This window comes from Lonchura striata, chromosome 12 (assembly GCF_050655825.1).
Source record: "Lonchura striata isolate lonStrDom1 chromosome 12, ASM5065582v1, whole genome shotgun sequence".
NCBI lineage: Eukaryota > Metazoa > Chordata > Aves > Passeriformes > Estrildidae > Lonchura > Lonchura striata.
Window position 1 is genome coordinate 3,870,108 of NC_140714.1, and position 27,532 is coordinate 3,897,639.

The 27,532-nt window shown below is 48.8% G+C and overlaps 2 protein-coding genes across 2 annotated transcripts; one reads left to right on the forward strand and one right to left on the reverse strand.

Moving 5' to 3' along the window:
- Window positions 1–275: 275 nt before the first annotated feature.
- PROK2 (prokineticin 2) lies at window positions 276–9,173 on the forward strand. The gene is made up of 3 exons (XM_085590047.1): window positions 276–538; window positions 4,667–4,792; window positions 8,219–9,173. The coding sequence occupies exons 1-3, from the start codon at window positions 434–436 to the stop codon at window positions 8,342–8,344; spliced, it is 357 nt and encodes a 118-aa protein (XP_085446173.1). The 5' UTR covers window positions 276–433; the 3' UTR covers window positions 8,345–9,173.
- Window positions 9,174–20,092: 10,919 nt separating this feature from the next.
- GPR27 (G protein-coupled receptor 27) lies at window positions 20,093–22,388 on the reverse strand. Its single transcript, XM_021538959.3, has one exon. The coding sequence runs from the start codon at window positions 22,290–22,292 to the stop codon at window positions 21,150–21,152; it is 1,143 nt and encodes a 380-aa protein (XP_021394634.1). The 5' UTR covers window positions 22,293–22,388; the 3' UTR covers window positions 20,093–21,149.
- Window positions 22,389–27,532: the final 5,144 nt, after the last annotated feature.

Genomic DNA, 27,532 nt, shown 5'->3' on the forward strand with positions numbered 1-27,532 from the left:
TGTGACCCCCTAAGCCCAGGTCCCCCAGCCCTGATGTGGGATGTCCCAGCCCTGATGTGGGATGTCCCCAGCCCTGATACAGGATGTCCCAGCCCTGATGCGGGATGTCCCAGCCCTGATGGGGGATGTCCCCAGCCCTGATGCAGGATGTCCCAGCCCTGATGGGGGATGTCCCCAGCCCTGATGGGGGATGTCCCAGCCCTGATGCGGGATGTCCCAGCCCTGATGCGGGATGTCCCCAGCAGGCTGTGGGATGTTCCCACCCCCTCCCCTTTGCCCGCAGCCGCGCACCTGGGCGCGGTGGGTGCGCGGCCGCGGCGCTGCCGGGCGGGGGTGACTCAGCCCCGGCTTTATAACGCCGGGGCGGCTCCGAGCCCGGCTCCGCTGCGCCGCACCGCGCCCGCGGGGAGCGCCGGGGCCGCGGCACCGCACCATGCGGAGCCTGCGCGGAGCCCCGCCGCCGCTGCCGGTGCTGCCGGTGCTGCTGGTGCTGCTGGTGCTGCTGCTGGCCGCGGGGCACGGCGCCGTCATCACCGGGGTGAGCGCCGCCGCCGGCACCGACGGCACCGACGGGACCGGGCACCGGCACGGACGGAGGCAGGGAGGGACGGAGGGACGGAGGGCTCCGCCGCGGGGACGGGATTTGTTCGGGGTTTGTTCGCGGGGAGTGAGGGCGAGACTAGGGAAACCGCCCGGGATAAGGGGTGCCCGGGGAGAGGGGAGCGCTCTGCGGTGCGGGATGCCCGGAGAGAGGGGAGCGCTCTGCCCTGCGGGATGCCCGCGGAAAGGGGAGCGCTCTGCAGTGCGGGATGCCCGCGGAAAGGGGAGCGCTCTGCAGTGCGGGATGCCCGCGGAAAGGGGAGCGCTCTGCCGTGCGGGGATGCCCGGGGAGCGCTCTGCCCTGCGGGATGCCTGGGGAGCACTCTGCGGTGCGGGATGCCCGGGAACAGGGGAGCGCTCTGCCCTGCGGGATGCCCGGGGAGCGCTCTGCCCTGCGGGATGCCCGGAGAGAGGGGAGCGCTCTGCCGTGCGGGATGCCCGGAGAGAGGGGAGCGCTCTGCCGTGCGGGGATGCCCGGGGAGCGCTCTGCCGTGCGGGGATGCCCGGGGAGCGCTCTGCCGTGCGGGATGCCCGGGGAGCGCTCTGCCCTGCGGGATGCCCGGGGAGCGCTCTGCCCTGCGGGATGCCCGGGGAGCGCTCTGCCCTGCGGGATGCCCGGGGAGCGCTCTGCGGTGCGGGATGCCCGGGGAGCGCTCTGCCCTGCGGGATGCCCGGGGAGCGCTCTGCGGTGCGGGATGCCCGGGGCTGCTCTCCGGGTGCGCACTGCCGGGACTCGGGGTCTGCCCGCGCTCAGCCAAGCCAGGACGGAGCGGTGTCGAGCGCGGTGATGGATGGCCGGAGTTGGGATAAGTGATAAAGAGGACGTGGGAAGGAAAGCAGAGCCAGGTGATGCGAGGTGACAGGACCTGGGGGTCCGTCTGGGATAAGTGACAGTGGACGGGGTATCTCTAGGGATGAAGGATGCCCGGAGCTGCGGGTCGGGCTGGGTTCAGTGGTGTCAGAGCTTGGGGGTCTCTGCGGTCAGTGTGCCAGGATGTGTCAGTCTCTGCGGTGGGCAATGCCACGACTGGTGGGTCTCTGAGGTGAGGGGATGCCACAACGTGGGGTGTGTTCCTTCGGGGTGAAGGATGTCTGGACTCGGTGAGGGGGGGTCTCCAGGCTGGTCAGGGAACATGCAGAGATTCCTGCTGCTTTTCCAGGCTGGAGCTGTCTCCCATCTCCCCACATGCAGCCCCAGCTGTCCCCAAACCTGCTCTGAGAGGGTCTGGCTCAGGCATTGCACTGCCCACTGTGCACCCCAAGTTCCTCCAGCCCCTCTGTGTACAGAGCAGGATTACAACCCTCAGAAAACTGTTCTCCTTTTTTTTTTTCCCTTTGTCTATGACGGTGCTGCTTTTTCCCCTCAATAGCCACCCCTTGCAAACAAGTCTCTGTTGTTGTTTTTAGGCTCAAGATTTACTCTGGTTGTGAAAATACTTTTTTTCCTAAAGACGTTATTTAACCCAAAGCATTGCATCACTTTTTAGTTAAATGAGTTTTTAAGTGTTTGCTTTGGATTAATAGCTCAGCATTTGCATTCCTTTGAGAGCTCACATGTCTTTTGTAACTGTCAGAAGTTGCACTCACAGCAGTGGATTTCTCTGTGGCTGTCCAGGCTCCCTGTCTGGACCCCTGAAGTCCATGAAACAGCTCATGGGCATTATCTCTGGAAGTCAGATCAGTTCCCAGCACTGATTATTTTTTTTAGAGCAGAGAATGTGAAGGAATTTTTTAATATTTGAGGATTTCAAAACATTTCCAGCAACAGAAGTTCTTATGTTATTAGAATTGTGCCTACACCTTTAAAGCATAATTAATCCATTAAATAAAGTAATTGTGAGGCATTGAATAATAGACCAAGTACAAGGTAGATTCAAAAAGTAAAAATAGATTAGAACTAGAAAGTGTTGCTCTATTAACTATTGCAGAGCATTTCTGCTTGAACCACTTTGATGCATTTTTGGCTTTTGATGAACGGGCAAATCTCAGATGAGAGTTGACGTAGGTGTTCCCCAACCCCGGAGCCTGAAAGGTGTTTTTCCTTTGCAATTTAAGGATTTGTTTCAAACTTTCCTCAATTCAGTGGTTGTTCTTGTGCTGACACCTGTTGCCTTTGCAGCTGGCATTACACCTGGGACATATTTTTGGGCTGATCTTCCAGAAAACCGTGTTTAAATGAGGTGCTCATGTGGTGCTTGGGGAAGTTTAGGAGTAGCAGCAGGAATTACACATTGCAGATAAGATGTGGGCAGGAACACTTGGGTTGAATGTTTTCAAAACTTGTCATACATTTTTGGAAAGGGAGCCTTAAAAGTTCTGCCAGATGTAAATATGTGTGTGTGAGGTCAGGAATTGTTCAGCCTGGACGTTCAAGACTCTTGCTTGGCAGAACACACCCAGATTGGTTTTTCAGCTGAGTAGTATTTCACCCCAGGACCAGTCCCACAGAGATGAATGGAGTTTGAGATATATAACTGAGAACAAAAGGGAGTCAGGAGCTGGCAGGTGAGAAAGAGCAGAGCCTGTGACTCCAGCTGGGCAATGGACACCGGTGTGCTGGGGGCAGCCAAAATTACTGGACCTGCATTTTTATTTGTGACTAGGGCAAAATAATATCCTTAAAGTGCTTTTTTAATTTTTTTTTTTTAAGAGAGAGGTCAGAAAGTGAGTATTATCTACCTGTCAGGCTGGAGTTGTAGTTTTATGACCATATTAGCCTTAACAAGCAAATGCTCTGTGTTTGGGCTTACCTGCAGCACAGAGCTCTGTGTTTAGGTGCTGTTTGGGTCACACACACTATTTAATAATGCAACAGCTTCTTCCTAAACCACTGACTGATCTTTACACATGTGTTTTGATCTGGCTTCTGCTGGTTAGTGCAATATTTACCCAGTGAGTACAGTCTAAGGCCATTTATCATGTAAATCCCAAGGTAAGATCAGTGAGTTTTTCCCTCAAGAGCATGTTTACTCTGGGAATGTGCCTTCCCCAGAGCTGTTATCAACATTTACGTATGTTTTTATGAGTTTCCCATTTACGTAGTGCTGACCAGTGCCTTCTATCTCTCCCTGCTGCTGCCAGACATCCAGAGCAATGAGTTAATCAAGCTTACATTCAGGATGTAAGCAGAACTTTTAACTGATGGCGTTTCTCACTGGAGAGAGCAGACCGGTGTTTGCATTAAATCTATAAAAGCTTTTGATTAAAAAGTAACTGAAAGATGTACAGTAGTTTGTTTTCAAACCCTAATATGTCAATTGCTCTTCATGGTTTGTGGGTTTTAAAACATATCCACTAGTTTGCATTTTGGTTTTTGCTTGTCTAAGCTGTACTGGGTAAGTGGCTAAAATATTTTTTTGCCTTCCGTGAAGGGGAATGCTACCACAGCAGCATTTTTTTTTTAATGTGGATACTTATGCAAAGCTTTTCTTAAGACCTCTTTTAGCTATGTGTCATTCTAGATAACAACCTCAGAATCCATATTTAAACTTGTGTTTTAGCTACTTCCACTTGGACTTCTCTAACAAAACTCTCACGCAGTCTTGCAAGGGCACTCACAACCATGACATTATCATGTGAAGTTAGAAGGAATAGTTACCTAGAAGTCATTAAATTAATGGATGATTTCCTATCTTAGCTTCTCTGTAGGACTGGTTTGGTGGCTCTTTTGGTGACAAGTTTAGTGTGGTTGGTCTTTGCTCCTGCCTGAGCTCACTCAGGCACGGATCTGGGAGCTGGGAAAGCGAGTGGCACATGCCACAGTCTATCAGTGCTCAGAAGTTTGGACTGTAAATCACTGACAGTCCTGGATTTGGCCCAGAGCAGCTCTGTGTGTGGCCCTGGCTTTAAACAACCTGGTCTCAACTCCAAAATGTACCAGGAGCCTGCACGTTCTAATCCATGGGAGACACAAGTATTGCAAATCAGCCTTGAATCTTATTATTCAGCCTTAATGAGCCATGATAACTTCGGGGTGCCAGAGGCAGCTCCTGAGCACCTGCTCTGTCCTATTTCTGGCCTACATTTATTTTTCATTTAACTTGCTGAATGCTGTGTTGAACTCCAGGCCTGCGAGCGGGACCAGCAGTGCGGGGGCAGGATGTGCTGCGCCGTCAGCCTCTGGATCCGCAGCCTGAGGATGTGCACCCCGATGGGAAACCTGGGAGAAGAGTGCCATCCCCTGAGTCACAGAGTGAGTACATCACCCTGCTGGGCTGGGGGAATGTCCTGAGCTGTATGTCACACCTCACAAAAGCCAGACGTGGTGGCAAGGCAGGGAAACTTCCTGTTCCTTACAGTATCCAGCCAGCTGCATCTGTTTGGGAGCAGAGATGAAGGTACCTGTTGGAGAGGATAGATAAATATAATTATTCATAAATAATACAGCCAGGATGAGAACAGTCCTCCCTGCTAGCCGGACAATGCCCCTGCCTACGGATGGGTCCAGGGGTCAAGTGGACTGTTCCATCTCACCCCCAAAATGTACAGTTCGTCCCACACCTGTAACCCTCCCCTAAAACATCAAGTGCCTGTAACCCCATTGGCCCAAGTCTTGTTCCAGCCCACCTTGAAGCCCCCTGATAGGGGTCTCTGAGGGGCCACACAGCCTCTTGGAACTTCCCCTCCTCTTGGAACTTCCCCTGTCCTAGAGCATCCTTTTGTCTCTCTGCTCCCCCATCCCCTCAAGCCTTGCCACGTGCTGCGTCTGGCAGCTCCAAGCAGGACCTTTCTCCATCCCTGATAAACCTGATATCCCAAGAGCAGCCTGCAGAGATCTCTCATCTCCATTCATCTACACCATCCTGGAGCAGGCACCTATGTAAGGAAGTGCATTACTGTCAGAATTATGCTGAAGAGAATCAGAGGATGAAAGCACTACATGCTTCCCAGATTGTTTTCTTATTAGTTTGTTGTTGCTGCTTTGTTTTCTGACGTGATCCGAAACAGCCTCGGCAGTTCCCAAGCCCTGCCCTGCCAATCCTTGCTGGTGTGAGCAGGGGCACAGCAAGTGCCACCAACCCCAGTGGCAGTGGACAAGATCCTGTCACAAGCATAAAAATGTCACCAGTTGATGCGTTGAGAAAGTGTTGGCACACATTTGGAGTTGAGAAAAGTCCCCACAGGCTCTCTTTGTTTCTATTCTACCTATTAATTTTAAGTAAATATGTATGAATACATATATACACATACACTGTATTATTAACACAATGATTTTAACAAATGCATTTATTTAAGGCTATGTAATTATGAATTTGTTATGCAGTATGGAAAAAAGCTGTTTATTTAAAACATAAAAGACTGAATAGGATGTTACCAGGGAGCTCGAGAACCTGATGATCTTCAGAATCATCCTCAGGGAAAAGCACAGCCCAGGAATCATCACAAGTGGAAGATACAAGGCAATAAATTCAGATAATAAATGTGCAGCTAGTTAGCTGCCTCTCTCACTGTTTCCTCCAAGGCCTAGCTTCTCAGCTCAGTATCTACAGTTTATTTTCTCAGGTTTAGGAAGTTTCAGGCTCTACTTTATTGCAGTTAAATTTTTAAAACTTCTGCTGTGATATTTGGGACCAAATGGTCATTTTTACTATGTAATGTAGCAGGTTCTTCTTGTAAGGGCTCTTTCCATTACCAGGATTAGAATAAGAGAAATTGCCTTCTAGAGGGTTTTATGAGCTTATTGTTATTGGGCAATAATTTAAACTGTCTGATATATTTCAAGCTGATTGCCTGCATAATTACAATCAGAGTAAATGCCTGTCCACCCCATCCACTAAGTCACTGATGTTTATAAGCTTTATGAGGTTAATTTTAATTTCTCCACTGATCTTCCTGAGAAACACAAACCTAATTGATTTTCTGGAGAACATTAAATGAGGTTATTTTAAGGATGGAGGGTTATCTCAGTGGTTCCTCTCTTGTAAATACTTGTGTAGGGAGCACCCTGATCACCAAAACTTTTCATTACGTGCAGGATAGGTGAAAAGCAGGCAGCACCATGGCCATGGCACCTCAGGGACATCCAGAGGAGCCAGGAGATAACTGGAGGAGATGGCTGGCAGCTGGGGTTCCACCTTTTAATTTTCTTCTCAACAACTAGATGCTGATGGACTGATGCCATTAGCAGTCCCAGCTGGAATTTCGAGGCTGGGTCTGAGGCAGGGCCAGGCAGGGTTTGCAGGCAGGTGAGGTTTGGCAGCATGGGAGTCCTGCTGAAAGGAACATTTCCTTGCAGCAAGTGGAATGTTTTGAATAAATCACCTGAGCTGTCAGAAGGCTGAGAGCTCAGGTTTGGGCTTTGGCTGCAGTGCTGCACCCAAAGGGATGATTCCCACGGGGAGTCCCCAGCAGGTGTGGGAGTTGTGTTGCCTCTCTGCTCACACTGGAACAGAGGTGGGTGGCACAGGGAAACCCCTGGCATCCCTTGGCCTGGGGCTGCTCTTCAGATGGTGCTGGGCAGGAGGCTGGTGCTGGCCCAGGGCACTGCAGGGGGTGTGAGCCCTCTGCCCCTAGCAGGATGCCACTGGAGTCAGGCTGGTGCTTGGCACCATGCATGGAGGACTGTGTGGGACTTCCTTAAAGACAAAATTTGTTCACTGACACAAGATAATATTGGAATATTAAAACTGTAGGCTTCAACCACACAGAAATCTGGAAGTGAGGGAATTAGGGCTGCCTGCCTGGCTGGTAGCAGTGGCTTTCTATCTCTGTGCCTCCTTTGCTGCATCCAGGGAATCCTCAGGGAATGCACAGCTCCCAGACACTTCCCACTGGGCTGTCCTTTTTGGCTCCTGTAAGAGACAGAGCTTGTGACCAAGTTGTTGAAGATTGTCAGTGCGTGTGCATGTCATGGCACAATTAAATTAGTCTAATGAACTCCATATGTGTTCCCTGCAGCACAATGTGGCTGGAGGAGGGTGGGATGAAATGAGAAACCTCTGCCCTGTGCTGAAAAGGATCCTGCTCACAGGGAGGTCAGGCAAGGTGACCTCCAGAGGTCCCTTCCAGCCTGATTGCCATGGGATCACAAGGTTCTGTGCTGTGTGACACAGGATTTGGGACACGCAGAAAGCCCTGCACAGTGGCATCACAAAACATGATGTTAAAGGCCAGTGTAGTTTCACAACAAACTCCTTTATGAAATGGGAGTAAATGGAGAACATGTGTCACAGATGTAGATCTACACAGCAACATGACTGCTAACATCCTGCTCTCAACCATGGCTGGACCAGGGTGTGCAGATGCCTTTGCCATCTGCTCTGTGCTGCAGCTCCTGGGGAACTCCTGGAACTCTGGTGAAGGGAGGGAACTGGGCAGCATTCTCCATATCCCCATTATTCCTCCTATTTCATCCCCCCAGCCACCAGTGCCGTGCCTCTCTCTGCCACTGATTGTGGGAAATAATAACTATACTATTAGCTAAAAAGTTTTTAAATGCTCTGTAACAGAGGTATCTTTGGCTGCTGCTGGCTGTACGTGAGCTTTTGCCATCTCTCCATTGTCTTAACCACGTAATGAGGCTGATGCTGCAAATAAAGCTCAAGGGATGGACCCCAGCAGTTGTGAAAAGGGAAAAATAACCGTGCCAACACCAGTGATGTCCTTGCTCTGTCCCCAGGTGCCCTTCTCCGGGCGGAGGATGCACCACACCTGCCCGTGCCTCCCGGGCCTGGCCTGCCTCAGGACTCCTCACAGCAGATTCAGGTGTTTGCCAGACTTCAGAAAAGAAGACGTCTTTTTTTAGCAGGAGCTGTTCTGCACCAGAAAGAGCCGCTCAGTATTTTCGTTCTCTCGTTGTTGTGAAAAAAAAAAAGGGAACTTGCCAGGGGAAACCCTTCACCACACTTTCCTGCCTCACCAACATCAGCTGGAGATGAGACGCTGCTGCTGTGGCCAAGGTTTTCAGGAGGGACTCGCAGTGGAGGATGATTTCATTTTGGGGTAGCCAAACAACATTTACTAGAGCAAAACTCTTTCTGAGGACAGGGGCTTGACCATTCCTGAATCATTTTGTGGGCTTCATGGTTCTAGTTTAACCCCAGAATGAAAAAATCCAAGTTTATTGCCAGTTTTGGAAAAATTTGGCCACATCTTTACACTTTGGAATACCTGAATTGAACTGAGAGTTGGATAACTGCATAGTGTGAAGCATATGACAATTGCCAAAAGAACTGTATTTATATTGCATTTCATATCTTTATTAATATAATTTTATTTGTAAGTTAGGCGCACCTCTAGGGTAAAGGTTTAACCAATAGATGTAGTTTTTACACTTTTAAAAAGTGGCAAGTGTAAACAAAACATTTCAGTATTCAGAGCATTAAAAGATTTTGTTATTTTAGTGTTCTAAGATGAGAAGTTGTTGTTACTTGAATTGGTGTAAAACTACCTGATCATCTCAAACTATGTATTAAGATGTAGTTTATATTAAAGAAAAAAGGAATCCTGAAGTTTATTGTAATGGGCTGCCTGACTTCTTGTATATGTATCAAATTTGCTGTGCTAAAATTCTGTATCAGAATAATGGCAGTGTATGATTTGATTTATTTTAATATTATAACATTATTTTGTCATTGTGGTTTTTCATTTTTGTTCAGTGTAATCTGTTATCCCACACTTGATTCACCCAAGCTAGCAGAGCTCCTTATGGATAGCTTAGCAAAAGATTATGTGCCTCTCTCTGGCTGCTTCATGGGAAACTTGTAGTTTACAAGGCATGAATTCCTCAATCAAGCTGCAGTTTCAGAATTTGGAGGAATCTTGGTGTAAATAATACGAGAGGTTTTTCTTGGCTCATGCCTCAAAGGATCAACTTTAGCCCAGCAAACATAAGATTTGTGGGTTTTCTATGAAATACTGTGTGACTTCATATTTACTTGTCAGTCCCCAGAGCTGGAATTCCAACAGTTTGTGTGAGATTCACATGTTTCTTGCTCTCAGACATGCAAACATATGCTGGAACTGGAAAAGTGAAGTCATTCATCTTTCAACAATCAGTGCTTTGCTGCTGGTGGAGATGGGGGGGCGGGTTGGAGAAGTGAGCACACTGTGTCAAGGCCAGACCTGTAAAACTGAGAGGAGAAAAATCCCTGTGAGTTACCAGGTACCTTCTACTGTACTCCACAACCTTCCTCGAGGGGCAGAAAAGAATAACTGGATTAGGTATTGCCAGATCCTCATGGATTCTGCATGTTAGGGAAATAAAAGTCTTGAGAGAGATTGTATCCTCCTGGCTGAAGACAGCCCATCCCCAGGGTACCCACTCCAGTGCCTCTGAATTTTGCCTCCCCCTTTGCAGTGGTGATACTGCAGCTGTGCAAGTGGTGACAGAAAATTAAAAAAAGGACTGAAGTGCCACTGAAGGGTAATTTTACATCTGGTTTGCATTAATGTGATCAGGTACAAAGTGCCTGTATTAGATCTGAAATCTCAGAGGGGCTCAACGCTAACCCAAAGGGCTGGTGAAAGGCTAAGTCATTTATTGAGTTCAAAGTGACATGCCAGCACTACAGAAATTCCCATAACCTGGATTTAAAACCAATCCCCAAGCCTGATTCTACCATTGTCACTAAATAGGGGGGCTCCCCAAATGCCCTGTGCACCCCCAAAGGCTGGGTTTGCACAGGAGGAGCACACTGGAAGTGTGGGGGTTGCTTTTCTGTCCAGGTCTGTCCCCATAAAATACATTCAATACCACAGACTTCCATTTACACAAAATCAAGAAGAAAAATAGGAGCAGTCCAAATATGCATGTGTCCCATCTCTTGCTCCATTTTTTTAAATAAGAGCATAACAAATGAACCACAGGAGGAACCAGTAGCCCTGCTCCTCATCTCTGCTGGCCTAATTCACCAGTGGCTCCACTGGAGGCAGCAGCCCTGGTTTATGTCATTGTAAAAGAGTGGACATTTATACCTAAGGACTCCCTCAGCCCTGCCAAATCCTAGGAGAGTTTATCAGAGAAGAGCAGAGCAACTTTATAGCTGCAATTTGTGCCAATTAACTTGTGGGATTAAGCATTTATCTGGGTAATGAGAACAGCCCCAATTACACGAGTTCAAATTCACACCATCTTTAGCAGGTGGAAGTTCCTGTGTCCTGCAGACACTCCTGGACAGCTTTGAGACATGCATTATCCCATCCTTGTCCTTGAGGGGCTTCTCCACACCTTCCCTGCTGATGCAGGAGAGATAAAGGCAAAACCTCACTGTCCTACATCCCCACTATATTCACTTGGCAATAATTATTACGATTCTCCTTTTAGTAATTGAATTTCCATTAATTGACATTCACAATGGAGGTTAGTTGATTTGAGACAATCATTCTGGAAGGCAGATTAAACTTTTGCATCCCCATTATTTCCTAAACTCTGCCCTAATCAATTATCTTTTCTCCCATCCTCGGGGAGATTTCCTCTCCCAAGCACACCTGCAAAACCCCTTTAATTTCTGTCTGCAGTGGAAGGGGCTAGAAGGGTGCCCTTTACCTTTGCTTTGCACTGAAAATAGGCAAAGCAGTGACCACAAGTATTTCCAAATGGCCCTGCAGTCCTCTCTGCTTTTCCCTGGAGCCAGATTTTGTCTTGAGGGGCACAGCAAATTACTCAGGGTGACCCACAGAAAAGGTGGCCAGCCTCAAGCCAGCCCTGCCACAAAAAGTTTCTGCACTTCTCTGTGCTGTTCAGTTTGCCCCAGAATCAGCCTGGAAATTATCTCAGGGCAGGGGCAGCTTCCTCACCTGCCTTGAAGGAAGGAAGGGGACAAGCCCTTGCAGGAGAAATTAGATGAGAAAATAGAACAGAACTTGTGCAGCCCTGGAACCTCCTTGGTGCAGGGGAAAAGCCTCATTCCCCATACAGCTTGTGAAGAGAGAAGCTGATTTAAACACTTCCCTTTATTCACTGCACTTAGATCTGTGCCAACGTGTGTTTTAACTTTATTAATATTGCAGTAATTGAATTATTAATAGAAACGTGTGCATTAATTTTTAATATTATATGAATATTGATATTACAGAAATGCTATAGAATAATGTTGATATCCCACCACACTGGAGGCTTTTCCATATTTATTGCCAGATTTTGGGCTAGCAGAGAGGCCTTGCAGGAAAAGGCACCACCACATATAATGAGCTGCTGCCTTAATTTGATTAGATGCTTATTAGGAAAGGGGAAGCAAGGTGTTTGGGGTTGGAGGGTGCACAGCTGGCTGAGCCAGCACACACTTGTGAGCCTGGGGGACTGCAGGGAAGGCTCTGCTGCTGAGCACCAGCAAGCCCAGCTGAAACTCAGCTTCATCTGCATCCTCCTGCCCAGAGTTCACCCCTGGAAAATTCAGTGTGTTACAGTGGTGACACAAAAGTAATTTATTCTAGTTGTGTGGCAAGGCGGGGGGACTCAAATCTGAGTGAGTCCATACAGAAGAGACAGGTCACCCTAACCAAATACTGGTTTTACAGAACTAGTAACTGAAAGGAGATGAACTGGCTGAAAGTCATCATGGTGTTTGGGAAGATAAAAGGTAATAATGCATACCTCTATGGAGAACACTATAAGGTAAGAGAAGTGATTTTTGTTGGTATTGTTAGCTTGTAGTGCTAGTCAAACAGTAGTTTGAAAACAGGAAACAGTGGTCTTGCTGTGACCCCAAAGCTCTAATGTTTGAAGATCATGTAACATTCCTTGTCAAGAGCGACTGAGCTCATTTTCTCCATCAGCACAATCCACCAAACCAAAGGATGATACCAGCAAGTATGACCTCAGAACAAGGTCCTTTCCAGCACCTTCCCCTACCCCAACAGCTCCAGGATTTGTTCTTTCTGCACAGATGGATATTCAAAAGAAACAGAAGGTGCTAAGAATCCCTTGATTTAAACAAGATGTCTCAGGAGTTTGATCCTGCCATTGTGTAACACGTTTTCCAGAAGGAATTAGAAAATTGCAGGAAGAGACTAGACTGTGCAAATGCAAGAGGATTTTGATAAAGCAAAATCAATGTGCCTTTCTCTGTTACGTAGATCTGAAATGGCATATCAGCAGGGGTACAGTCATTAGACTGATCAATAATTCTGAGCACAGGGATGGAGATGAGTTTAATGCACATCAGCAAATCAACTGTGGTTTCTCAAGGAGAGTCTTGTGTGCAGGCAGACCCAGCCCAGTGCAGCAGGGATTCCAAGGATTTGGCAGGGCAGGTTACCCCGTGTGGCATGTCTGCCTTGGAGGATGGTGGCAGCCTTTGGGTCACTCTGCCTGGTCATCAGGGCTGGGAAAGGTTGGATGTGAAAAGCTGAAGCTGAGTAGTCCTGGTGCACTGAAGGGAGGAGGATGCATGGCAGGTTGTTCTGTGACAAGGAGTACAATGCAGGGTGACAGCAAAGTGTGCAGCTGAGGAGGAAAGAGCAATGTAACCACAGAGGAGAGGTGTAAAACCCCCTGTGGCAGGGCTTTCCCAAAAATCTGAATGTGAGCTGCTTAGTGGGGCAGACAACGAAGGCAAGCACAATGTCAAAAGGATAAGAAGTCTCCTCTGCAAAACCTGGGAAACTCTGTGCATGTTAATTGTGTACCAGGAGTGCCCAGAGCACGCCACACTGATGCTCCATTGTACTGTGGCACCAGGTATCAGTGTGTTACAGGCATGTCCCTGTCCCCAGAAGTTTACAAATCTCCCAGACCATATAAAGCAAGTGGCTGTGCTGTACTTAGCCTGTACCTGCACTGCTGCAGCCTGAGCCAGCCTGGGATGCAATGACTGCCCTGCATCCCAGCACGTGGGACAGGAAGGATGGGCCATGGACCCCTGCAGAGCTCTGCACTCCACTGCTTGGGCAGGATCTCTCTTCCTAGGCTGGGAATTCCACCAGGTCTCCCAAACTCTGGTGCCGTGCCTCTGCCACAGCATCGTAACACACAGAAAGGATTAAATCTGCTTTTAAAGCATAATGTGGCTTTGTAAATCCCAAGGCAGTAATGCAGTGCAGAAGCAGAGTAAAAATATGGTCTGGTTCCAGGCCAGCAAGCAGGGCTGGGTTTTCTTTATTTACTTTTTCTCTTGCACATGTGATTGCACTCGTGTCATTTCATGCAGAGATTTGTGGGCTCTTTCACCACAAACCGGCAGATGTGGCTCTTGCTGCAAGGAGTTTGCAAACCAGCAAAGCTGATATTAATTCCAGAGGGTGCAGGATTCATCCTTTTTTTACTCCTCCAGGCTACATGGGAGCCCAGGCCACAGAGCACACCTCTGACCTCTTCCATGGCACCAGAAGGGTCAGCTCAGGGAAAGGCGCTGGTGAGGCAGCTGCCAACATTCTCACTCTTTCCAAACATTTCACCCCATCCTGTAAAGTTGGTATGTTTTTAAGATTTTCCTCCCCAGTTTCTTTTCTCACATGGATAAAACCTTGACAGAAAGGTCCCTCACCCCTTCAAATCCAACAGCAAAATTTTCTGTGGTGGTGTCCTATCCAGCTCCCTTCCCCACCCTTTCATTAAACTCTCCAAAGCTGCTAACAAGCCTTTCACACATTGCAACAGAGCCTTCAACTATTTGGATTTGGTTTACATCAGCACTTAGGCTCAGACAGATATTGCACAAACAGTAAAAAAATGTCTGTCCTGCTGAGTATTTAGGATCTACTGGGGAGGAAAATCATTGCCAAGCCCTCTATCCTACAGAGCCTGGTTTCTGCAGCCTCCCTCACCCTGCTGAGCCGCCCTTTGGTGATGCTCAGCCCAAAGATGTCCCTCCTTGCTTTCACAGCACAGCTCCAGCTTTACCCCTGCCTGTGATGCCACTGCTTCCTTGGTTTGGGTGCCCACATTCTCCCCCTGTAGCTGCTACAGCTTGGCTGAACATATTCCCTTCTTCGTCCACCTTCCTCCACACCCTGATGTCTCCTGGGGCTCTGCTGGAACAGGCTCCTGTGGGCACCCTGAGCTGGTCTCTGTGCCCCAGGGCCACCCAGGGGCTGTCCCCTCACCCCTGGCACAGCACACTGAGGGACCTGCTGTGTAGTGTCAGCATGCAAAGCCTAATGAGGGAGGGAAAGGAAAGGAAAGGAAAGGAAAGGAAAGGAAAGGAAAGGAAAGGAAAGGAAAGGAAAGGAAAGGAAAGGAAAGGAAAGGAAAGGAAAGGAAAGGAAAGGAAAGGAAAGGAAAGGAAAGGAAAGGAAAGGAAAGGAAAGGAAAGGAAAGGAAAGGAAAGGAAAGGAAAGGAAAGGAAAGGAAAGGAAAGGAAAGGAAAGGAAAGGAAAGGGGAAAAGCCCAGTTGATTTACTCGACTATCAAGCTACTCAACGTTTCCTTTCCAGCACCCTCCTGCAAGTGCTCAGTGACAGATGGGGACAGATTGAGTGGTTCGATGCAGTGAAGTAAGATTCCACCAAATCATTCCTCTTTCTCTTACTGTCAGAAGACACCCAGACTTCAGCCCTTCCTCTGAATCTTCCTGTGTTTCCCTCCTTAATGACAAAGCCATTTTAGCTCTACCTCTGCTAAAATTTCTGAGAGAAGCAAGCACTGCCGTTTATGTGCTATAAAATGGGTGTTGTAAAACAGTTAGCAAAAGGAAGGAGGGAATCACTCTGAGACAGAGAGGGTTCTGGTGCTGTTTAGTGGTTCTGATTTCTTTTTCTTGCCTGTGTGCTGGGCTGAGCCCCAGGCCCTGGTGCAGGGACCCTGGCTGGACAGGTGTGCCGTGGGCAGGCGCAGGCTCACACCGCTCGTCTCACAGATGGAAGATCCATCTTTCTCTCTGGATGATTTGTTCCAATGGTTAATCATCCTCACACAAACACAGGATTATTTTTTTAATGACATACCAGTAGATAACATTCAGAAACTTTAGGATGGGCTTTCTCTCCACCGGGCAATCTCTTGATTTCTGCCTACTCTATGAATGCCATGATGACTGCCTAAAATTAGCTGTGACTTCACAGCTTCCCTGTGCCCTTGCAAGACTAGCTTTGAACTTGAAAGCCTCCTACACAAAGTGCTTTGTGCTATCAACCTGGTCACAGCAGACGGGGGAAAATGTGGCACTGAAGACAGTGGCCTTCCAATAAATAGATCCACAGTACAGCAGCCATGCATGACTCGAGATCAAAGACAGAGTACAAGTGCTGAGGTCATTAAACATGAATAGAAATACAGCAATGCAACAGCTTGCATGAAAGGCTGAGCTTGACTTTAAAGTGATGAAAGCTTGTGTAGTCAGCGATTGTTCACCCGTGATAATGCTCTTGCCATCAGTGGTTCTCTGCATTAGAAAGGTGAATAACTAATTATTCTTGGGATAAAGCATCGAGGTGTGGGGCAGTTAATGACTTGTACCAAGTGAAAATAGTCTTGGAGATGTGTGGGAAAGTCAGAGTGCCACAGATGTCAAGCTGGAAAATCAGCTCCCAGTCACCAGTTCTACAACTGATGGATAAGGATTTACCCCACACAAATCCTTCAGGAATGACATGGCATCAAAGGTCACCAGCATGAAAGGAGGTTTGGGGTAAGATATCCTTAGGCACAGCCCCAACCCAGCACGACTCAGCACCAGCTTTTAGGGGACCATCTTCACGGATGGTCTTTCTCAGATGACTGCATTTTTTCAACATGTCATATATTTTTTAATATTCTGAAGCCTAAGAACTTCATAGTATGGGAAATGCTTCCTGGTTCCTATCACAAGAGTTAATTATAGCCTGTGCAGTGTTTTGAGCAACTACAAAGGAAGCTGTGCAAAAAATGATGACTTTAGGAAACCTCTATTAGAAAACAGCCCCCCTGCCATGTTTCTAATAATTTTTTGATTAGCAGCATAACTGTCTAATAAGGTTTCTGGGGTATTCTGATACTGTGTGGAATGATCCAATCTGCAGCCTGAGCTAATGAAGTGACACTTAGCATTGCCTTCTGCCAGTATGTGTCTGTTACTCTGTCTGGAGCCATTTCCCTCAGGGTGGTTTTGTTGGCAATTCTGAGCAAGTGCAGGTGCCTCCAAAGAGCAAGGTGACTGTGCTTAACCATGTGGGGTGAGTGGCAGAGGTCCAGCCACATCCTTTTCTGGGAAAACAGGGAAAATGCCAGCTTTGCTCTCCTCTGAGCTCCACACGGTGTGTCCCAGGGCAGTCCCACAGCATATGGTGGAGCAGCCTTCTGAAGATGTAGCTGCAGCACATCCAGGTAGAGCCTCAGGAAAGAGCTGTTGCTACCAGACTGAGCCAAATTCCTGCCCTTTTCCTCGAGGCTACTGGCTTCACACCATTTTGGGAGGCAGCTTTGCCTCCTGTGTGCAGAGCTGGTATTGGGAAAGCAAATGATGACAGCTTGTGGGCTATGCACCCCCTGCTCATCCTCCACCTCTAGCACGACCACTGAATGAGACCTTTACCCAACAACATAATTTGGCTGAGGCCAAATGTTTCAGCTCCTTTCCCAGCAAACTCTTTCTAAATCTAACAGCAGAGCTACAAGCACCCCAGAGTACTGCAGGCACTGAGTGCTGTAAATCAGAGATCATCTTAGCTGCTAACTGGGATTTCAGACCAGTGTCATTTTTCAAGCTGGCCTGACATTTACATCTATTCTAAAAACCTCTACTGACTTCAAGATTTGACTGGAAACACTTGTAAGGAACGTGTTAAATACCTGGGGAGTGAGTGAAGATGCCAGCAGCAATCAAGATTTTTCTGGAGCAGCTCTCAGCACAACTGCAATCCCTCACCACAGATATGCAGAAGCAGCATGCTGTGACCTCTGAGCCAGATAGTGAAGAATCTCTGGGGGAGATGATATTGGTATTTCCTGTGGTACTCAGCACTTGTGGTGCCCAGAATATGGGAAACTATCATGCAGCTGCCTGGAGGGGTGGGGAGAAGACTGAATGTACATTCTGGTGAAGCACAGGTCGATGGAAGAGCTGGGAGAGCCCCGCTGCTGTGCAGCCCACCAAACCTCCCCAGTACTTTGTGTTTGGGTCAGTGGACATGGGGAGAGGGGTTCAAACCATCTCAGCTCTTGCAAGAGAGCCCAGGGCTTGTATAAACAGCAATAGCTTCTCATGTGGGAGTAATTATTAACGCCCAGCTCCCCGAGTCTCAGACCTTGGCACTTCTGAGTGAGACTGAAAGTGCTCTGGTTTTTGCAGGATGGAGGATTTACAGCCACACCTCACAGTCAACACAGCAGCAACCATCTCTCCCTGTGCTCATTCCATTCTCCCCATATTTCTCTTTTTGTTTTTTTTTTAATCCAGAGCAGGTTTTTATCCTCCCCGACACCCCTTCTCAGATCTTGGTCAAAGCATTTAATCTCTGTGACCCACTTTCCCCATATGCAGACTAAAGACTGCTATTTGAATGCTGTGCTTTGGAAGTGCTTTTTGTTTTTGTTTTTTTTTCTTTTGCAACTTTCATATATTTTCTCATATTTCAGAAGGAATATTTATCCTCTGGTGCTTCTCCAGCACTTTCTGGTTTTCTATACTTCCTTGGTGCACTCTCAGCCAGCAAAGTAGTGTTTTGTGTTTTTTGGTGTGCTGGCACTGAATACCCCTTAATTTTCTGCCATGTCCTTGATACTTAGTTTCAGTTCTTTTGGAATTAAGCCCTATTGTACAACGCCCATCTAAACCTTGAATTAAAGCAACTGGAGTTCCTTCTCTTTTGTACTACCACAGCCTGGATCATAATCTGACTGCCATCACAAGTACCTAAAATGTAAAATTAACTTCAAACATTAAGTTCAAACAGCAGTGATTTTGCCCTCAGAGTATATCAGGGGTCCTGATATACAGCCCTGGAAGCTGTGTGCAAGCAAAAGGCATGGTATACAGATTTTTTTTTTTTTTTTGTATGCTTGTGCTGTAGCAAGGCTGGGTCTGGCTGCCACTGATGGGTGACAGCATAGCACCTGTTATCTTCACCAGATAAGAACCAACTCACCCATCTTGTGAGGGCATCACTGATCAGGGGATGCCTCTGCACAGAGGCTGGCATTCAATACAGCAGCACTGCTTGATAAGCCAAGCCTAAATAAAACCATCAGGTCACTCAAAGGTGAGTTTTCATCCCCCACATACACTACTGACTCTACAACTTGTGTTCATTTTTTTATAGAAGTGAAAAATCTGGTCCTTGCAGCTTTTAAGGAGGTTTTAAAATAACTATTTTCCCATCTCTGTGGTTTAAATAGAATCATAACCATACTACTTATAGCCTGGAAGAGAGGATGCCAAAATATCAGACATTTTTAATAGAGTAAAGAGAAAGAAAATATTGGCTTGGTTACCAGCAGGATTAGGAAAAAGATGGCAAGATCTGAGTTACAGATCACAGTCCTAGGCCCCTACTATGTAGGCAGCTTCTGAGAGAAATATGATATATGAGAGAAGTTCCGAAAGTTGGAACTCTGCAGAGAAGACCTAAAAGTAAATCAGGGGGATAAAGTATACTTGGACCACAATTCCCAGCAACAGCATCCATGCCTTGCCCCACAGCCTTTGTGAAACAACTCTATTCCATTACTCTGCAAGACTCACTAAGCTATCATCTTGTATTCCAGCCTGAAAATATAATTAGCACAGAAAACCAGCTGCTGCTGTGATCTGAAGTATGACAGCTTTCCTTCTGTACCCAGGTACATTTTCAAAATGCTTTAGAAGCTTTAGAAATGGTCATTAAATCTCTCTTTGTTTTAAAAGATACCCCATCCATGGTCATGTTTCTAAGCCCAGATCTGGCAGCATTGGTACTGCAACTGTACCAAAAAACCTCAAATTGTAACCTTCTCCTTATGCACTGCAGGAAATGCTGACTTTCTGGTGTCCAAATCCCAGCTGGGGGTGGAAAACAAGACTTGAACCAAACCAGGAGCCCCACCTCATTTCATTCCCTGCCTCAATGTGAAGCTGCCACCTTTGACTTCCTCTGACCTGCCATGTCCCTTTTGTGCTCCCTTCATAATAGTCACAGGACAGCTATTTCTCAGTTGATGTCTACCAGTTTTGGACTATTCTCTGCAGAACTGCTCAGCAGATGCATATTTCTTAATGTAAACTGAGCTTGTATCCTTGCCTCTTTGTGTGAGACTTCCTCCAGCACATTTGTTAAATATTACATGATCCATCAGAGAGGGGAAGCACCTCAGGGACAGCTTCCTCTGAGATAGCTAAGAACTTGGGCCAGGATCCTGCCATCAGATTACTGGTTAAAATACTTTCAGAGACGTTTTTGCAGAACAGAGCAGGTTAAAATGCCATGCTTAATAAATGTAAGCTTCCCGTTAAGAACATAGTTTATAAACGAGTATGGTACTGACCAAGCCACAGCGTTTAAAAACTGCCTTGCCAACTAAAATTAGCCATCCACAATTACACACACTTTTCTATCATGAACAGAGGAGCAATTAGCTACAACATAAATTTGGTTTCAGCAGACACAAAGAATTGTGCTATTTAAACCTGTTGCCCATCATGAATTTAAGTCTTCTTAAAAATAGCTTTAGTCACTTTTATTGGTATAAACACCTAAATTGAGATCTAACAGCAAATAAGGATTGTGCTTGTCCATAATAACCTTAGCTGTGAAATCTACTCAGACACAAGACATACAACCTTCCACATACACAAGTTATTTGTCAGCAAAGCAGAATGCTGCCATTCTGAAACAATTACATACAGTAAAGGTTTTCAATATTTTATTAAAGAAAACAGTCAAAATGTACAAGTATTACCCAGGTTTGTAGATAACTTCCTATAAAGGCAGTAAAATATGAATTTCAATCTAGGTTTTAAAAACTGCTATAGTTGCTTGTTTTTAAAGTTGGTATTTTAAAATCACGTTTCACAAATAGTTCTGAAATATTACCAAATTAATAGTGCAACAAGAAAATTTGAAATTAGTTCTACACTGTTTGCATGTCAAGCAAAAGTTATAACTAACGGCTTCAAATACTCAAACCATTTGAGAATGAATGAACCCAACAGCTCCCACCAAAACTGACTTCTGACCACATTAGGAACGTCCTCTTCATGTTCTTCACTTAAAATCAAATAATAATAAAACAACACCTCTTGAGGTCATCAAAAATAACTTTAGTATAAAATTGTCTTGGCCCTTATCAAATATTACATGAGTAAAATTGTTAAGCCTTTATCAAAACAGACAGGAATAGGGAAACAAAAAAATGTCATGGCCTTAATCCGTATCTGTTGGAATCATGTTTAGAAACGTTAGAAGCAAGACCAGAAACTCGGAGCCCTGTTTTGTTTTTAAAAACCACACAATCACAAAGAAAAAAACAGCTTCTTACTGCCTAAGGTTTGGGGGTGTTCAGCTCAAGTACCTGTTCCCATAGACAGCAACCTGTTATGTTCTGAAGAGAGCATACGCAAAATATAGAAAAATAAATAAAAGAGCTTCTTACAGCCTAAGGTTTGGGTGCTGGGTGGTGGCTTAGTATGTCCCCCACAGGTCACACTCTCTTGAGCTCATATGCAGAAACATGGAAATGGATATCCATCTTTCTTTTTTTTAGAAAGAGAAAAGCCCCCCTACATCCCAAAGCTCTTGAGATCGCAAAGGATGGTGCCCTGGGTGCTCTGGATGCTTTGGCAGCATGGGAAGTGGGCTCGGAGACACACCCTGAGCTCCTTGTTGAAGATGAAGCAGAGGATCGGGTTGACCCCTGCCTGGGCAAACGTCATCCAGACGGAGGTGGTCAGGTACACCTGGGGGATGGAGCTGGCCTTAATGAAGACCCGCAGGTAGCAGGCCACGATGTAGGGGGACCAGAGCAGCAGGAAGAGCAAGGTGATCATGTAGAACATCTTGCAGAGCCTTTTCTCCATCTTAAACTCCTCCAGCACCAGCAGCCTCTTGATCTGGCTGTGGGTGGCCTGCCTTATGCCCACGAGGGTGGGCGGCGTGGGCCCCCTGCCAAAGCCAGCCGTCCAGTTCGCAGCCGCTTGGCCGGTGGCTCCCGGCCCGTGGAAGGTCCAGTTCTGGCTGATGGCCGGCACCAGCTGGGCCGGCTTCATCTTGCGGTGGCCGTGGATGAAGAAGAGCAGCTTGATGTAGACCAGGTGGGTGGCGGCGATGACGGCCGCCAGCATGAGCATGAAGCCCAGCGTGTCGTTGGCCTTGACGTAGCGGTGCTCGAAGATGCACTGTTCCTCCTCCCGGATGAACTTGTAGGTGCCCACGTCGAAGACGGGGGGAAAGGCCATGGCCATGGAGAGGGTCCACACCATGCACACCACAGCCAGGCAGGTCCAGCCCGTCATGCGCTTGGCGTAGAAGCGGTGGTGGGCGATGGCCATGTAGCGTGTGACCCCCACGCAGAAGAGCAGGAAGGCGGCGTGGAAGCAGAAGAGCACGGCCAGGAAGGCCAGCACCTTGCAGCTGAGGGGCCCGTGGGGCCAGGCGGCCCCGCTGCGCACCGACAGCATGACGAAGGGGAAGCAGGCGAGCGAGCGGAGCCCGTCGGCCAGGCAGAGGTCCAGCAGCAGGTAGTAGGGCGCGCGGTGCAGGTGCCGGTCCTTGAGGATGAGCCAGGCGAAGAGCACGTTCCCGGCCAGGCTGACGCACAGGATCAGCCCCAGCGTGGCGAGCTTCAGCCCGGAGGCGCTCAGCAGGCCGCCGGCGCTGGGCAGGTGCGGGCTGCTGCTGCTCCCCAGCTCGCTGCTGTTCGCCATCGGGTCCTTCCTCCTCCTCCTCCTCTCCTCCTCCGCGCGGGCAGGGCCGGGGCTCAGCGCCGCGGCAGCGCGCCGGGGCCGAGGGCCGCGCCGCCCGGCGCCCCCATGCCCGCAGCCGCCGCGCCGCCCCGGCCGCCCCGGCGAGGCGGGGCGCTGCCGCCGCGCTCCCCGCGGGCCATGCGGCTCCCGCGCCCGCGCTAGCTCCGCGCCCGCCGCCGCCGCCGCCCCGGGGGCATCGGGGATGCGCTTGGCTGGGGGGGCGCGGAGCGCAGCGGAGCCTCCCCTTACCGCCGGCAGCTGCTCCTCCGCGCCGGGAGAGGGGCCGGGCGAGCCTGCGCACAGCGGCGGCGGCGGCTCTGCCCAGCGCCCGCCGAGGACAATGGGGTAAATCCCCCTCCCTCTCTCCCTCCTTTCTCCCTTCCCTCCTCCTGCTGCTCCTCCGTCCCTCCGCCCACTCCTCCGCCCCCCGCGCAGCCCGGCCCCTGCGGAGCGCGGGGCTGAGCCAGGCGCGCAGCGGCGCGGAGCGGCGCGGAGGTCCCGCTGCCGCAGCGGGGATGGGAGCGGGGCTGGGCTGGGCTGGGCTGGGCTGGGCGGAGCCGCCCGCAGCCGGACCCCAGCCCCTGCCCTTCTCCCGCCGGGGCACAGTGCCGGGATGGAGCTCGGGGCAGCCGCGGGTGCGGTGGGGTGCGGTGAGGTGTCCGGCTCCGGCGGCCGTGGCGAGGATCCCCTGCATCCCCTTCCGGAGGAGCAGAGGAGCTCGATGCCGCTCACAGCTGATGGAGACAGTGTATCTGGGTGTAAGACAGGTGTGCATGTATGCATAATCCCATATACACACATACCGGTACCTACGGAATGTGCGTTGGTTCAGTATAGCCACACATCAGTGCTACACCCGTGTCACTGTCGCCAGTGTGCTTCTGCTAGATTTGGCCATGCTAAATGGCCTTTTAACTTCCTGCTGGCAAGCAAGGCGAGTCCAGCAGCACCTGTTGCAGTGCAGCATCCGGCTGTGCTGAGCCTCACTTGGCAGGGGGCTTTGGAGGGGAAGAGGGCTTGCCACAAGCTTACAGGACAAATGTTTCCGTGTGAACATCAAGGAAAAGGTGCTTCTGCAACTAGGAGCCTGACATTTGGGTTCCTAGTGGAATCTCTCATTTGGGGTCTGACTAGGGTTCCAAGAGGATCAAATAGGATGCTCTCCATGTTTCCGTGTTGTTCAGGGGCTTACCAACTCCCAGGCTTAGTTACACAGGACCCACGGAGGGCTGGGCAGGTTATGTGAGCTGGATAAACCACATTTGACCCAACTAGCACAGAGCATCTCCTAATGCACCTGTGCTGTTGCTGCAGGTATATAATGGGCAGTTTAATGTAGGCCAGCAAGACACAGATCCTTGTCCTCTCTCTCCCACTTTGCCATCCTCGTGTATGTAGGGCAAGGCCTCTCTGCGTGCCTTGTAAGGCACGCACCAACGCACGGCCCTGGGCTCACTGGAGATGCTAATGCAATTATCGTACTATTACTGAGTTTCCTTCATGGCCTCTTGTGAAGGACATGTCTGAAATCCTTTTTGAGCATTCTATTAAAAGTCATCAGTAAATTCCACATTATTCCAGGAACTGTAGCAAGTAAATCTGCATAAGCCCCAAAATCGAAAGTTGGTGGAGCATCTTTCAAGCAGATCTTTCTGGCTGGTCTCATAAAGTCTTTCTGCATTTAGCAGGGACCAGGCTCTGACCCTGATCGTGCCACCAGACAACTAGAGCAGCTCTGCTGAACTCCTGGCATTTTAACAGTGGTGAACCAAAGCCAGACTTTGGCCCAAAGATGTGCCAAAGGCAATCTGTATCACACAGGACTTAATTTGCCCCTGGATCTGGTTTATGTCCGTTATTTATTGCAGTGTTAGGAGACCAAAGAAATCCTGAGAGGGGGGGAAAAAAATAGGTGATAGATAACTGAAGCTGCTTTTTGCTTCCTACCAGTGCATCTGAGCTGTTTTCAGTTGTTAGGTTTCTCATTTGCACCGAAGTTTTACTGTGACAGAGAATTGCCCACGGGTTGTTCAGTGCTTTGTGCAATTTTCCAGGCGTTTCTCGCATTCGTGCAGTGACTCGAGTGCCGGGTTCGCGGTGTCCTCTCGGCAGCTCTGGCACCTCTGTCAGGAGAGGATGCTCCTGAGCGGATGCTCCTGACAGAGGTGCCAGAGCTGCCGAGAGGACGCCGCGAACCCGGCGCAGCTCAGGAACGGGCTCTGCCACGGCAGGCTGCCAGCAGCCGGTGTGCTTTGCCAAACGTGAGTACGAGGATCGATCGTCCTCGGGGCCATGTGGCTTTTCAGAGGAGCTGAGGAGCCCTTCTGGCCCGCGTTAGCTCTGTGATCTCAGCCACCAAGTGAACAAAAGGGAATAACACACCTGCTTCCCTCCTCCGCTCCTGCGGGAAGGGTTTCTCCTCTCCCTGAACGCTCGCCAGCGCAGCTGAGCTGGCTCGGGAGCTGCCGTAATTCTCTGCTATCTTGCCAGGCCAGCAGCAAATTGCTAGCTCATCTTTCTTCCACCTGTAGCGAGAAGAGCCGGCAGGGAATGGTGTTTCATCCATTTTCCCAGGGTTGCTTCCCTGATGAGGCTGTTACACAGTGCTATAGGAGGTGTGAGCCTAGAATTTGGCTGACTGAGAGATGTGACACTAAAGGGACAGCCAGAAGGAATGAAGAAAATAAAGGGCAGGCGGGGGGTTGACAATCTTTATATGAGCAGGCTCCTGGCATCCCAAAGGGGCTGGCCTGGCATTAGACCCACCAGGATATCTCTGCCTGTTAGTTACACCCTGCCAGGAGAAGAGCCCTCCCTGCCCCAACTGGGTCACCCCATACAGGCAAGCCAACACCAATTCAGGCTGCTTCATGTCTTGTTGCATCAGACCCATCAACTTCAAACAAGTTCCTTGTCCAGACTCAGTCTCAGCTTGGACATTAGTGCCAGACTTTCAGCATTTGACTAAAAAATAGAAATAGGGCATTTTGTCACCCCTTTGCTGTTGCAGAGGTGCTCAAGGAGCTCTTCCCAGCTGCAGGGACTGCAGTGCCTGTGGAAGTGTCAGGCACTGAGAGTCCAAAGGAGCAGCAGGGACTGCCCCTGTATCCACATGGCAAAGCCTTTATCTTCAGTGCTGCTTGGCTCTGCCAGGTGTCCAGCCCCCAGCCAAGCAGGGGCACCTCTGTGCATGGCTGTACCCCTGGGCACTGAAACACAGAGCTCCTTCCTCCAGTGCCCTGGTGGGGGCTGGAAACACTGTCTATTGATTTGGGCATAGCCAGACAAAAGCCAAACCCATCTCAGCAGTCCTGGGGAGCAGGTAATTCCCAGGGATTGTAATGAGAGTGTTAAGCTATTTTCCTTTCTCCCTTCAATTACTTTCACAAAACGAGTTTAATGAAGAGCTATTCTCTGCTTACAAAATGGTGCTGCACAAACTAGATGGATTCCTCTGACCTTTCAGTGTGCTTTACTTGAATTGACTGCCTCTTCATGTTCTCCTCTCACTGCCTTGAATGGGAAAGACAGCTGAAATAGGGACTCTTACAGCAAACACTGTGGCATATTGCCTTCTTTCTATCAGTCACTGGTGTGCTTCCTGAAGCCTTGTCTATTTATTATTAGTGGTTTTATTTGTGTTCCTGTGGCTGGGAGCTCTGCATAACATTTCTAGAAAGAGAAGTGTCCTGTACCCCTGTAACAGTGTAGTAGAAATCAGTGTTGTCCCTGGTGTGATGTAAAGGAAGAAGTGGGAAATGTCTGGACATGCCTGAAGGACAATCCCTGAGCTCCACCATGGCTGACACGCCACAGGGAAGCAGGACAGGTGAGAGCAGTCAGCCAAAGCAATTTTGCTGTCACAGATAATTCAGGCAAGGAAAAGTTTTCAGGCTTTGCAATCAGGGATATGGAAAGGTCAGTCTGGAGCAAAAAGGGATAACACAGGTTTGAGTTGGATTTGGCAGAAAAAGATTAAAGGTCCTCCTTCCCAGCTTCCTGTAATTCCCAGAAAGTTCTCTGGATGACACTCATTATTTGTGTTATCTTTGCACTTAGTGGAGTGAGTCAGGGACCAGGGTGCTACACAAGCAAAACAAAAAGCTGTTCTTTTTTCAAGGAAACTTAAAATCCAACAGTGCAATGAGAGAGAGGGCTGATACAAGCCCTAGAGAAGGAGGAGAATGAACAAACCACAAGGTTGCAGCCTAGGGAATGGCATTGGCATAAGGGTGGCTATCAGTCATCCCTGGAAGGGGAGGAGGGAGTGTCAGGAGCTAATGAGGCTGGTTTGTGGGTGTTTGCAAGGCTCATGATAATACTTTGTGGCAATGACAGAAGATGACACATTAAGGTAATGTTTGGGCACTGGGTAATGTGAAAACAGCGTGAGAAGATTAAAATCTGCAACATTTACAGTACTACCCAAAATAACTGCTCTGCACAGGAGCCATGCTTGCCCTCTGTAACCAGGGCACAAGAATGGTACTTGCCAGTGAAATGAAGACATTTAATGCTGGAAAACTTCCCCCCTGCCTCTTGCTTACAGAGGATCCAGATGTCAGCTTGGGGATGGGGCACTGGGCACTGCCATCAGGCTGGGAAGGGCATGGGCCAGCAGAGCCCAGATCTGTGCTCAGCAAAATACTCATGAAGGATTTTTGGATGTGGTTTCGTTCCCATAATTATTAGCACAGTCGTGCAAAATGTACAGATGACACCAGAGTGGATGGGACTATTAATGTCACTGTTGAATCCTGATTTCCTGGATGGCAGTGGAGGATGTGCAGGCGAGCAGTCACCGAGCTGCATCTGTGACAGAGGGGTATCTGACAGCTAGGGATCACATTTTTCAAGGGCTTATTCCTGGCTGTTTAATACTTCATCTGCTCTCTTGGGGAGGGAGGAGGGAAGAACGGAGGAGTATATTTGGCACAGCAGGGAAATGGACTCGGGTCTTTTCCATCCCTTAGTGCTGTGCTGTTGCAGGGGGAGAGAAAGCCTCCTTCCACAGCAGTACTAATCCTCCTCCACAGCAAGATGAACGTTTTGAACTTGAACAACTCCTCTCATTTTTCCCCCATGTGATTGTGAGTCAGGCTGAGTTTCTCTATTCTTCTCCATAATTGAGTAGGAGATTATTTTGACTGGAAATAACCAGACACAGGTATCATGGCTGTGAAAGCCTCCATGCATGCCAC

Coding starts and splice junctions, on each gene's coding strand:
- GPR27 (XM_021538959.3), bottom strand. CDS start 22,292: ATGGCGAACAGCAGCGAGCTGGGGAGCAGCAGCAGCCCGCACCTGCCC.
- PROK2 (XM_085590047.1), top strand. CDS start 434: ATGCGGAGCCTGCGCGGAGCCCCGCCGCCGCTGCCGGTGCTGCCGGTG. Junction 539..4,666: donor ACGGCGCCGTCATCACCGGG/GTGAGCGCCGCC, acceptor GTTGAACTCCAG/GCCTGCGAGCGGGACCAGCA. Junction 4,793..8,218: donor GCCATCCCCTGAGTCACAGA/GTGAGTACATCA, acceptor CTCTGTCCCCAG/GTGCCCTTCTCCGGGCGGAG.